The sequence below is a fragment of the Mauremys reevesii genome, linkage group 25, assembly GCF_016161935.1.
Source record: "Mauremys reevesii isolate NIE-2019 linkage group 25, ASM1616193v1, whole genome shotgun sequence".
Lineage (NCBI taxonomy): Eukaryota > Metazoa > Chordata > Testudines > Geoemydidae > Mauremys > Mauremys reevesii.
The window spans coordinates 10,505,124-10,517,621 of NC_052647.1; the positions used below are offsets into that span (position 1 = coordinate 10,505,124).

The following is a 12,498-nucleotide window of genomic DNA, read 5'->3' on the forward strand; positions in this document are numbered from 1 at the left end:
GAGTGCCTCTATCTATAGTGTTTTCTTTAATCATCATGTTTTCAGCACCGCTGGCAACTGCCAGTTTATTTTCATTTCTTACTGGTGGGAACCCGTTGCATTCAGACAGGCATGAAGAACGCCAGGGAGGTGCATACACAGCGAGATGTGGGGATGCCTTGAGATCCTGCGCTTCTGAGCTGCAGAAACCAAAATCTCTTGTGGGGGAGCCTCTCCTAGGGGCTAAAGCAACAAGTGAGGGTAGATGATGTTCGTGCTTCTCCAAATAGCTCTCCCAATGCACCTGAAACCTGCCAGAAATCTGTGGCTATCTAGGATTTCTTATTCCTGTCCTACGGCCACCTAGGATTGAATGGAGAAAATGGGGAGAAATGAGCAGAGCTCTTCCACACCACAGGTAAGCCATATTTCTAGAGCTATTCAGTCCTGAGCTACCCATCCCCCACAGCTCTGCTAATGCCCTTCAACCTGAACCCCAGCTCTACTGATACCCCTCAGTCCCCACCCACACCAGGGGTGTAAACAATGCTTTTTTGGGGGGGTGAAAGCTTCTGCTCCAAACTCAGTGTTTCCTTTATTAGTGCAATCTCTAGATTTGCGGGGATGAAAGTCCCCCCAACACTGCAGTTGTCTGCACCCAGGCCCTCTGCTAGTCCAGCTGCCTTTTGAGTAACTAATTCTGCCAAACTGTGCTGTGGCTGGATGTGCCCCCCTCTCTGTCTCCCCTCCCCCAGCCTGGACCCCCCTCAGCCCTTCCCCAACCTAGACCTTACCCCAGCTCAGCTCCTCCCCAGCCTAGACCCCACCCCACCCCACCCCAGCCCCCCAACCTGGCCCCACCCAGCCCCCTTCCCCAGCTTTCCTCCTCCTCCCCCAGCCTGGACCCCCTCAGCCCTTCCCCAACCTAGACCCTACCCCAGCTCCCTCCCCAGCCTGGACCCCACCCCAGCTCAGCACCCCTCCCCAACCTGGCCCCCACCCAGCTTTGCCTTCCCTCCTCCCGCAGCCTGGACCCCACCACCTCTGCCTCCCCCAGACTGGACTCCCCCGCAGCCCAGCCCCCTCACCCCCCAGCTTCATACCCTCGCGACCTCTCATTGGAGGAGCTGAGGGCGGGGAGGGCGCTGATTGGCCAGCGGGGCTGGCATTCTCCGGCCCAGGCCCCGGCCCCGGCCCACCCCTCTCCTCAGCTGGGCCGTTGAGGGGCGGGGAAGTGGCGGGAAAAGCTGTGGTGAGGGGGGCGGGGCGCTGGGAGCCCCGATCCAGCCCCATCTCTGGGGTGAGCCCCTCTGCAGGGGCCCTACTGGGGAAGCTTGATATACTAGAGGGGCCCTGCATCTACATGGGAGCCCCAATACCGCCCACCAGCTCTAAATGGGCCCCTCTGGGAACCCCAATACAGGCTCCCAGTTCTATATGGGCCCCTCTGGGAACCCCAATACAGGCCCCCCAGTTCTATATGGGCCCCTCTGGGAGCCCCAATACAGGCCCCTCAGCTCTATATGGGCCCCTCTGGGAGCCCCAATACAGGCCCCCCAGTTCTATATGGGCCCCTCTGGGAACCCCAATACAGGCCCCCCAGTTCTATATGGGCCCCTCTGGGAACCCCAATACAGGCCCCCCAGTTCTATATGGGCCTCTCTGGGAACCCCAGTACAGGCCCCCCAGTTCTATATGGAATCCCCCTGGTGAGCCCTGATATCAGGTCCTTATCCATCTATGGGATCCTCTCCCCGAGGGCTCCTCACCCCCCTATGAGGTCTCCCCCACTGTGAGCCTGGCTACAGCTGTCCCATGTGGGGGTCCTCTCCCCTAAGGGCTCCTCACACCTGCCCATTGGGGATCCCCCCAGCCTTGCTATAGGGCACCGCATGTGCCTATGGGGTCGGTATAGGAGCCCCTTCACCCATAGGAGGGAACAAAACAAGCACCCCACCCTAGAGAATTAAATCAAATTAGAGGGGTTTATACATACAGTGGCTTAACGCATACCATCGGTATTCAGACTCAGTGGGAATTCTTTTAGGACCTTTTTGAGCATGAGAAAATCTTCTTTGATCAATTTATTTTTAAAAAAGCAGATATTAAGAGTCACAGTACTGCCAGCCCCAAAAAAATCCAACCCCAAATCCTAAAAAGATCATGAGATTGGCTTAAAAATAATGAATAGACAAATAAATTTGGGTTTCTGATTATTTGCTGTTTTTAGGGGGTCATGATTTCAAGCATTTTTCCTCAACCACAAGACCTAGGAATGACTTTTTTCATTTTTTTTGTTTTTAATGAAAACTGAGATGCTCACATGATCCCAGGAGCTGGGGCTTTAAGAAAAACAACTAATATCCTCAGAGCAGGGAATCCAGAAGTCAGATTTTTCTCAGTAAAACTTATCTAGTTATATAAAGGAGGGAGGGTGTGGAGCAGAATTGTAATGACTGGTCAACAGCTAGCTCCCTGCAACATTTCAGCTTAGTAAATGATGTGAATTTAACAATCATTGTATGTACTTATCTCTCCTTTTCAAAATTAATTTCCTATAGAGTTTTGAAGAACTTGGCTGAAGTCAGACAAGGTTACACTTTCAAATCCAGGTAACCAGTGTAGGTTCTAGGTGCTTTATTATTAATTATTATTGTTATAGTAATTGCTAGAACCTCTTGCCTGGGGATAGTGTTAGATGCTGTACATACACCCATAACAAAACGACATTCCTTATCCCACAGAATTTACAATCTAGGTAAATACAATTGACTTATAGAGCTAGAAAGATAAAAATGTTTCTAGGCAGATGTAATTTCATAGTCCTCTAACAGAGATTAGAGTTGCAGTGTCTTTATATTTATATATATATCCTCAGTGTTTTAACAGTTTTTCTTACAATAAATATCAGCTTAGCAAATTTTGCCCTAAAATACATCTCATAAAATACAGACTATTTCAAACTCTCCAAGCGAAATCAAGTCATAGATAAAAATAGCGTATTTTGTCCAGCTCTCTAAGTAAATTGGGAGTAACTCCAGTGAAGTTATATCAGTGTAAAACTAGTGTAGAAGAAAAACAGACTCAATATTAGAGCTGGTCAGGAAATGGATTTCCCATCCTATGACAAATTTTGAGAGTTTGACTTTTTTCCTGGTTCCAAATAGGGACGAAGAGCCAAAATCTCAAAATTTTTCATAAACTGAAACACTGAAAAAAATCATTTGGGGTAAATTGAAATATTTCCTTTCCATTAATTCAATCTGTCGTGTTTCAGTTTTGACCTTTTTTCTTTTAAAAATATTTAAAAATATAAAATATCATACATTTTTAAACAAAAAGTAGTTTTGAACTGAAAAATCCAAATGTGTAATTATGAACATGTCAAAAACGGCTGTTTTGATATTTTTCAAAACAAAAATTTAATCGAAACTGACATGGTCCCACGGGAAGATTCAGTTAGGAGGAATCAGCATTTTCCAACCTCCCCCAAAATGTCATCAGAAGTTCCCATCAAGCTCTACTGAATATGTTTAAAACTCTCAGGTTGATTTAGTAGCTCATGTAGGTCAGTGATTTTGAGCCTGTTTATTCTTATTAATTATATGTTACTTTAGAGACTAGAGCCTGCAACAAGATCAGGGCCCCATTTTGCTAAGTGTTGTACAAATACTTTGTAAGAGACAGCCCCTGCTCTGGAGAGTTTCTACTCTAAATAGACAAGGCAGAAGGGTCTCACAGCAAATTAGTGGCAGAACCAAGGGCTAGAATAAGTCCCAATGCAGTGCCTGATCCATGCAGCCTCCCGAAAAATCTCTCTACATTTTAAAGGTTACGATGTCTAATCAGGAATGTGAAAGTCCAGAGCTAGAAGAGAAGCAGGCTAAACCGAACAGCCCATTCTTTGATGATATAGAAAGACGTGAATTACACAGTGAGAGCCTGTCCAGGTGAGGAGTTTTGCACAGACTTCTGTCTAATATTTGCTAAGAGCCAGAGAAAGGGGAGAAAATGCTGTGCCTTGTGTCATGAATATGCCAACAGAAACTTCCCAAAGGAGAAATGTGATTTTAATATATATATAGTTGGGAATGCCCTGGTTGTTCATGTTAATCATAGCAATTTCCCAGCCTGTATTCAGACTAGGTTTTCTAATTAATATAACTGGGTATGGACGATGTGCCTAATTGCATTCTTAAGTTAAAAAGTTAGTTTGGAGGTGGTGTTTTCCCAATGGATATTGCACTGGAATGGCACTCAGGAGACCTAGGTTCAATTCCTGGCTCTGCCACTCGTTTGCTGGGTGACTCTGGGCAAGTAACAGCTTGTGCCTCAGTTTCCCCATCTGTAAAATGAGGGTAATGATACTGACCAATTTTGTAAAGTGCTTTGAGATCTCCTGATGCAAACTGCTGTCTAATTAATGACTCACACATTCTCTGTGTTGGGCATAGGCAGAATTACTCATTTTAAGTCCTATAAAGTGGTTCCCAGGATAGCTACTGCTTTTAAAGAGGTGGTGACGGTCAGTGCCTTTATGCCTACTCTAAACCCAGGCTTTAGACCATTGTAATTATTTCAGTTAGGGGTATGATTAGATATTAGTTTAGTATAGTTATATTGGGATACCCCTAGTGTGTGGATGCAATGACATAGGCTACATTGGGGAAAAAAAGACAGTCAGATGAGTTATAACCATATTGGTTTAATTTTCCCAAGACCTACATGTAGCTAACAGTACCCACACTAGAGGGTTGTATTGCTTTATACTGGTTCGTAGGTGCTGGAACTAGGGGTGCTGCCGTACCCCCTAGCTTGAAGTGGATTCCACTATATACAGGGTTTACAGTTTGGTGCAATGACTCTCAGCACCTCCACTATACACATTGTTCCAGCACCCCTGTGCTGGTTTGAAACTGATACAAAAGCTGTGTGTAGACAAGTCCTTGGATGGGAGCAGTTAGTCTTTCAACTCCTCTCTATGGGACTTAAATGGCCCCCCGCACCTGCCACTTTTAGTGTATTTATTTAGAACCCAGATCTCCTGCCTCCCAGTGCAGTGCCCACTCCCATGGGCCACACCGCTTCTCTTGCAGTAGCTGTGTACATTCAGTGCACTCGGGTGGAGTGTATACAAAGCCACCTGGCATGGAGGTTGTTTACTTGTACTTCTATACAAGAGGACAGAGCTAATCAACAGCAGGTGTCTCTGGCTTTTAATTCCATCACTGAGCTGCTTCACCTTGGCAGATGGCTTGGTTTATTTAGACCCATTTCCTCCACGCCTCCTCAGGACCAAATGCCAACACAAGGCAACATAAGGCAAGGTTAAGAAACTTGGACGTAGGAGCGCCAGCCAATCGCATCAGGAGTTGAGCGGGGATCCTGATCAGTAGTGTGTAATGTGCTAATGCAATAATGTACCCAGAAGGCTGATCGCAAGCACATTGCCTTCCATAGGCAAGGGTACTGGTTTAGAATCTGAGGCAGCTCATCATGTGTCATTCCCCTCCCCATCAAATGGAATTAAATGTCAATTTTGCTAGCACTGCAGAAGTAGTTTCACAAACAAGTCAGCCAACAGGGACTCTGTATTTCCTTTATAAAATAGAATTAGCCAACACAGGAGCTGTCAAGTTTGTGATGGATGGATTCTGGTTAATAAGCTGCTTTAATTATTGGATAAACAAATGTAAAGGACTAAAATTCCCACATGAGAGAAATTAACAAAATAGCTGGCAACAGTTTTCTTTGGCATCTGATTTTGCTGGATAACTTTGGCTCGAGTCTTTGTAATTTTTCTCCATGTATTGAATGGTGAGGGTAGTTTTGTACAGCTGCAGCCTTTTCACATGACTAAAGGCACCAGGGGAGGATCTGACCTTCTATGTTTGGTTTTGAAATGCTCCCTTTCTTTAGGAATGACAGCAAGGGAAAGGATGGGAAGTTTACCTTTTCAACGGAGCAGATAAACTTCCCCCCTTGCTTCAGATAGGTCAGTTACTCTTATCTGGAAACAAAACAGATGCTTTCACAATGAGTCCTCAAACTCACCTGAGTTTTGGCCTTTGAGCGTAAGTTGGGGTACAGAGGAACACAACACATGCTCATTTATTTCAATTTAAATGCAGGAAGGAATCGCCCAGCACATCTCTGCTCTGCCCCACTGCAGATGCGCCTGTAGCAGCATTGGACGGCAAGTCATCCAATTATTTTGCAGCCCTGGATTCAAACATTGAAAATCTGCAGAGAAGAACGCAGCAGCTGATCGAGGAGATCAACGAGAACCGGAAGAAAGACCACACTGTCATGAGCAATTTCAGGGACAGCCTCATGCTGAAGGTGAAGTGGATATTGCGATGGCTACATACAAGGGCTCGAGGGCGGAAGCCAAAGGATGGAAGAGAAGTTAGCTAGCGTGGTGAAAGAGGAGGCGCTTTTATGCTGAGCAAAGGAAAATGTGTGTGTGGGGTGTGTGTGTGAAGTGCTGTATCATAGGGACAGATTGCCCCCTTCCATGATATAAACCCCATGTCATTCCAGCACAGAGGCAGGGTTTGCCATGGGCTGGACCAGGCAGCTGGACCCAGCATATATCCCAGGGGATTGGCCTGAGACCAAAGACATCTGCAGGAAAGGCCTGTGCTTCTGATTGCATCCCCCCTCTCACCCACCCCCTGGAGTTTCCCAAGCAAGACCTGCACTAGGGCCTCTCCTCATTGGGCTCCGTCACACAGCACGGTGGGAGTGCGGTGGGAAAGGTAACACAGCCCAGAACGGTGCTGTCTTTTCTGTTCGAACTTCACTGAGTGCAGCATTCTCCAACCCCCACCCCTCCTCCCATTAGTCATGCCTCTCCCCCACCCCACCCCCAACAGATGGATGCTGAGCCCTCCATTTTCATGGGAGTGGGAAAAGCTGTGTGAGGAAGGTCCTTTTCTCACATGGCTCTTCTTCCCAGTGACGCGTACTGGGTTATGGAATCATCTCCCCAAGGAAAGTGGGGGGAGTTTCACTGTATAGAGCATTTAAAAGTAGATTGGACAGAACAAAAGAGGGGAGCAGCAGCTAGACTCTACATGAAAGGAGATGGACTAGAGCGGCCCTGCCAGTCTCCGTGTTCTCCAATTCTCTGCTATGTTACAGCAAATCAGTAGAGAGCTTGTTTTAAATGTAAAACCACTTTACCTGCCAACAGAAGTGAAATCCCAACATCACGCCTCAGAGACACTAACTTGAATCCCTGTGAACTGCAGCAACCCCCCCACCCTCGTTTCATCCGCAGCCGACCAAGCTGCCTCGCTAATCTCCTCTCCACCCTGACCACACACACAACATTCAAGATTGTGCACTCACAGAATGTTTATTTAATGTATTTTAATCATGTTATTCTAACTGCATCAGTCACAGATCACCAGTCTGAGTGTCCTCCATGTCTCTGAGGCATTAAATCAGATGCTTTGGAGCACACTTTACATAAATGTAGAGAAAAATAATGCAGCAGCGGGGAGCTTTCCATTATAAAATCAGACACAGACTTGAACGTGTCAGAGTGGTAGCCGTGTTAGTCTGTATCAGCAAAAAGAATAAGGAGTACTTGTGGCACCTTAACGTGTAATATATATAAGAACACCTGGCATTGCTGTGACATTAACGTGTAATATATATAAGAACACCTGGCATTGCCGTGACATTAACGTGTAATATATATAAGAACACCTGGCTCTTATCTAGCGCTTTTCATTCATAGAGCTCAAAGCACCTTACAAATGGTCAGAATCATTGTAAAATGGGGAAACCGAGGCACAGGTCAACATGGCTTGTCAATGCTCACCCAGCAGGCCTGTGGAAGAGCTGGGAATAAAACCCAGGCTTCCCAGGTGCTATAGGAGAGTGAGATATTTATTATTATGAAGAGAGGTCGTGTGGCTCATAGGATACACTACTGGACTAGGACCAGGAGACCAAGGTTCTATTCGTGGCTCTGCAACTGGCCTGCTGGGTGACCTTGGACAAGTGACTTCACCTCTTTGTGCCTCAATTTCCCCATGGGGATAATGGTACTGACCTCCTTTGTAACGTACTTTGAGATCTACTGATAAAAACTAGGGATTATTATGCAAATGGAATAACAAACCAAAGCTTCATTTTATGCCAGTGCCTTCAAAGCACGGAGCTAAGTGAAGAGGAAAGAAATTTGAATTCTTTACCACCTTCTGATTGCTGTTGTCTTAACGCACTCCAACACGCCATAAGGTTTCCACTTGCATCTCCAACAGACGCAGAAACCAACACACCTCCCATTTCACACTGGCACTCGCAAAACTTCATCATGGCCTCTACCAGCAGCAGCTCAGCACATCTGACTGTCACACATTCCATGCCTTTGGGAAGTTATTTCCGCCTTACCATTGCTGAGGCTGCCATTAAAGCTTTGGGCCAGATTTTCAAAAGTATTTAGGATCCCTAAAAATGCAGCTTGGGGCTTTTGAAAATCACGCTAGCCACCTAACTCCTGGGAGAGTTGGGAACAGAACCCAGGGGTCCTGAAATGCAGTCCAGCGCCCTGGTGTCTGGGGCACATGGCCTCTAGTAGGCCAGAATCCTCTTGTATGTCCCATGAAGATCCCACTCCTGCATTCAGATCCATGCAGGCAGATCCTCATGGAGTTGCACTGAAGTGCTGCACGGACCAGCTGCAGGGCTGGGGTCTGCATAGGAACTGCCAGTCTGGCCCAGGCTAGCAGTCCCTTGAGTCAGTATCCTGGCTCCCACACAGCCAGCTCCAGATGCTTTCAGAAGATGGTGCAGGAAGCATTTACATTTATGCAGAGATCAGTTTTAGTCCATTCTGTCTAAAACTCATGAAAAAAAGTCACACTTAGGGCAAGACTCAGCCCCATCCCAACATGGCAGAGCACCCACTGAAATCAACGGTAGTTGCATCCCGTTACTCTAGAAGCAGGGGGACAACGAACCCTTAATATTCAGGCCATCAGCCTCCGGTCCATTTTAATCCCTAAGGCTTGTCTTTCCTTGCACTCCAAAAGGTTTCGAGTTTGGCGGAGAAGCTGGAGGAAAGCATGTTTCTCATTTACGATCGCCATAACAAGCAAATGCAGGATAAGCTCCAAGAGCTCTCGGAGATAATGGAGAGGATCAGCCAGATCCAAACGGAGCTCAGACAAGTCTGCCACACTGTGGAGGCAGCTTATAAAGACTTGTGCGTGCAGCCGGAGGTGTGAGAACACTAGGAAGAAGGGCCAGCTGGAATCAAAAGCCCAGATGAACCACTCAAACCATCGTGTAGCTACTATTCTGATGCAAAAGGAAACACAAGACTACAGGTCAGATAAGGGCCTCTTTTTCTATTCCTGTTGCAGTTTGTTTGATTGTTAAAGTTATTTTAAAAACTCCTGAACTTTCAACCTCTGGTAGTGTCCTAAAGGGCCTGAGAGCCAGACAGGTTAAAAAACACACCTGCTAAAATTCAGTCTTTATAAAAGTGGGAATAGGTGAGATGTAATTAAAGTCCACTGAAGATACAAAAGGATTATACAATGGCCAGTGGCTCTTGTCAAACTTCTGCACCCTGCTGCCTTCGAAATGTCTTTCTTCCGGTGTGTCAGGGGGAGATGTTGTCGCTCTCTCTCACATAGCACTGTTTATTATAAAAGGCATTTTATAAAGATCACATGAATGTTACATTCCACTTTGTTGGTTTATTAAAACAGACGCTCCCCAACTTACGCAACTGTTCCATTCCGGAAAGCCTTGCGTAACCCAAATTTTACGTAAGTCTGAAATTTATATTGTGCAAGCATAAACAAAATTTCAACAAAAATATTACATTTACCTTAATCCTATTGTTATCCTGGCACACTGAAGGCTCCATTTTGGTGGTGGAGGACAATGGGCTTAATTTGTAGATGAGGAAGGAGAGGAGGAGACAGGCATTACATCATTGGGGTCGTCAGAGGGGGCTTTGGCAGTGGAAGGCTGTGGAGATGTGGACGTTGCAGGCCTTTCAGTCTTCCTTACAAACGTATTGAGAGATGACCGGATGGTGGCCTTTTTCTTCTCTTCATATATCTGTCTATAACAGGCCAGCGTTTCGTCAATGCCGCTGTTCACTTTCAAGAATCGTGAGGAATTGGGGTCCATCTTCTCAAACCGTGCCAGTGCAGAGTCAATCTCACGAAATGCAAGTGCCATCTCCTTGGTGTTGAAGTGTCGTGGCGCTTCTACTACTTCAACTTCATCCTCAGCTTCAGTCTGTTCTTTTACTTTTGCTGCTTCTAATTCCATGAGATCCTCATTTGATAATTCAGCTCCATGGGATTCGATAAACTCATCCACATCACCAACATCAATCTCCAGCTCAAGCTGCTCGGCAAGCTTCACAATTTCATCTGCCACCTCCTCATATGTTCTGTCTTTTTCGAAACCTTTAAAGCTGTGTACGAACTGTGGGCACACTTTCTTCCATACGGCATTCAAACAAACTTGGGTAACCTCTGCCCAGGCCTTAGCAATGTTTATGATGGCTTGGTAAATGTTATACGATTTCCAAAAATCACGTAAAGTCTTCCCAGTCTCTCTGTCTGTTGCTTCGACTGCCTGTGCAAATGTTCTTCGTAGATAACAGGCTTTAAAATTAGCAATGACCCCTTGAGCCATGGGCTGTAGGATCGAAGTCTTGTTAGGAGGCAGAAACACGACTTTTACATTAGGGTGAAAGTCATCTAAATGTGCAGGATGTCCAGGAGCATTATCGACGATAAGCATAATCTTGAATGGGATGTCGTTTTCTCTGCAGAATTTTTCCACTTCGGGGATAAACAAATTTATAAACCAGTCTTCAAAAAGTGCCATTGTGATCCAAGCCTTTCGATCTGAACGGAAATGAACTGGAAGGTTAACCTCGCTAATGCCTTTAAACACACGGGGATTTTCTGAATGATAAACAAGCAATGGTTTCAATTTGCAATCTCCAGCTGCATTACCCCCAAGCAAAAGCGTTAGCCTATCTTTCGCAGCCTTAAACCCTGGCGTCGTCTTTTCCTCTTTTGAAATGTATGTTCTGTCTGGCATTTTTTTCCAAAACAATCCAGTTTCATTGACATTAAAGATTTGTTGTGCTGTATAACCACATTCTTCTATAAGTTTTCGTAACACTTCGGGATACTTTTCAGCTGCTTTTGTATCAGCATTAGCAGCCTCGCCACTCACTTTTACATTGTGAAAATTTGCACGTTGTTTAAATCTATTAAACCACCCATGACTAGCCGCAAACTTTGCGTTAGGATCACTGTATTTTCCCTTTACGTCTTCGAAAATACTTTTAGCCTTTGCTTGAATAATCATGAGGCTAAGCGGCATACGTTTTTGAATCTGATCGTCCATCCATATTGTTAATAACTTTTCCATTTCATAGATAGCGCCAGAACGCTGCTTCGTTATGACTGTTGATTTTAAAGGAGCAGAGCCTTTCACATGTTCCTTTATGCGTGCACTATCATTCAAAATACTTTTCACTGTTGAGGTAGCCAAATCGAGTTCACGAGCAATTGACGACAGGCTTTGTCCGCCTTCATATTTTTTCACTATTTTCATTTTCTGCTCTAAATCAATCTTCTTTCGCTTACGAACTGGTCCTGCACTCTTGCTATCACTTGATCGCTTTCCAGGCATGATTTGAATGAAATAACAGGGTGAAATACAGTATCACTGAAATAACACGAGACTGAGAGGTTGTGAGAGTGCAAAGCCTTCCCTTGTAGGAGCTGCTACTGGTGTATTCCTCTGCACACCGCACTACAGTACTTTGCGTTCCCGTACGTTACGCAATATTTTCTGCAACTCGAACATTTTATTTATGCCTTTTTGCGTAAGGTCGAATTTGCTTTAGTCGGATCTTGCGTAACCCGGGGAGCATCTGTAGCTGCAAATGCCTCCTTCAGTGACTTGCCTGTTCGTTATTTCCAACTGCTATCTGTGCTGATATGAAAAACACAATGGGATTTACAGCAAAAATATAAGATTCTGTTGCTCAGTTTCTTTACAGGAGAACAGAGTTTAAGCTGCTGTTCCTGATAAGCCCTTATTCTCAGAAGGAGAGAACAAAAAGACCACTTACACATGCAGGGGCTGAAAACAGAACCTGTTCTGCTACCCATCAGACCTACAAGCACCCTGGTCTACACTACATTTACTTAGATCGACTTACCGTGGTGTCTTCACCGCGGTGAGCTGACTGCTGCCGCTCCCCCATCGACTCCGCCTGCACCTCTCCCGGCAGTGGAATACAGGAGTCGACAGGAGAGCGCTCGGGGATCGATTTATCCTGTCTAGACTAGACGCGATAAATCGACTCCCGTTGGATCGATCGCCGCCCAAGGATCCCACGGGTGGGGGGTGGAGGGGGGAGAGAAGGGACAGGTAGCACAGCACTTTCTGTCCTGAGAAGCCACTTCCACCCATGAGTCACAGCCAGCATATCAGAAAACCAGCAAGTTC

At 45.7% G+C, this 12,498-nt stretch overlaps 2 protein-coding genes across 6 annotated transcripts; one reads left to right on the forward strand and one right to left on the reverse strand.

The window, feature by feature from the left end:
* Positions 1-1,140: 1,140 nt before the first annotated feature.
* SYCE2 (synaptonemal complex central element protein 2) lies at positions 1,141-9,684 on the forward strand. 3 transcript variants are annotated; one of them, XM_039514550.1, is made up of 5 exons: positions 1,141-1,231; positions 2,541-2,591; positions 3,811-3,929; positions 6,111-6,321; positions 9,030-9,684. In XM_039514550.1, the coding sequence occupies exons 3-5, from the start codon at positions 3,817-3,819 to the stop codon at positions 9,222-9,224; spliced, it is 519 nt and encodes a 172-aa protein (XP_039370484.1). In that variant the 5' UTR covers positions 1,141-1,231; positions 2,541-2,591; positions 3,811-3,816; the 3' UTR covers positions 9,225-9,684. The 3 variants fall into 3 exon arrangements, with proteins under 3 accessions (XP_039370484.1, XP_039370485.1, XP_039370483.1); XM_039514551.1 differs by having other exon boundaries at positions 1,148-1,279; positions 2,541-2,600; XM_039514549.1 differs by having other exon boundaries at positions 1,150-1,279.
* On the reverse strand, positions 9,590-12,267 carry LOC120391145 (tigger transposable element-derived protein 1-like). 3 transcript variants are annotated; one of them, XR_005591230.1, is made up of 3 exons: positions 12,209-12,255; positions 9,836-11,979; positions 9,590-9,640 (listed from the first exon to the last, which is right to left on the reverse strand). XR_005591230.1 is itself a non-coding variant. In XM_039514547.1 (2 exons), the coding sequence occupies exon 2, from the start codon at positions 11,671-11,673 to the stop codon at positions 9,898-9,900; it is 1,776 nt and encodes a 591-aa protein (XP_039370481.1). In that variant the 5' UTR covers positions 11,674-11,974; positions 12,209-12,267; the 3' UTR covers positions 9,768-9,897. The 3 variants fall into 3 exon arrangements, 2 of the variants coding, with proteins under 2 accessions (XP_039370481.1, XP_039370480.1); XM_039514547.1 differs by lacking the exon at positions 9,590-9,640 and having other exon boundaries at positions 9,768-11,974; positions 12,209-12,267; XM_039514546.1 differs by lacking the exon at positions 9,590-9,640 and having other exon boundaries at positions 9,768-11,979.
* Between the last annotated feature and the right edge of the window lie 231 nt (positions 12,268-12,498).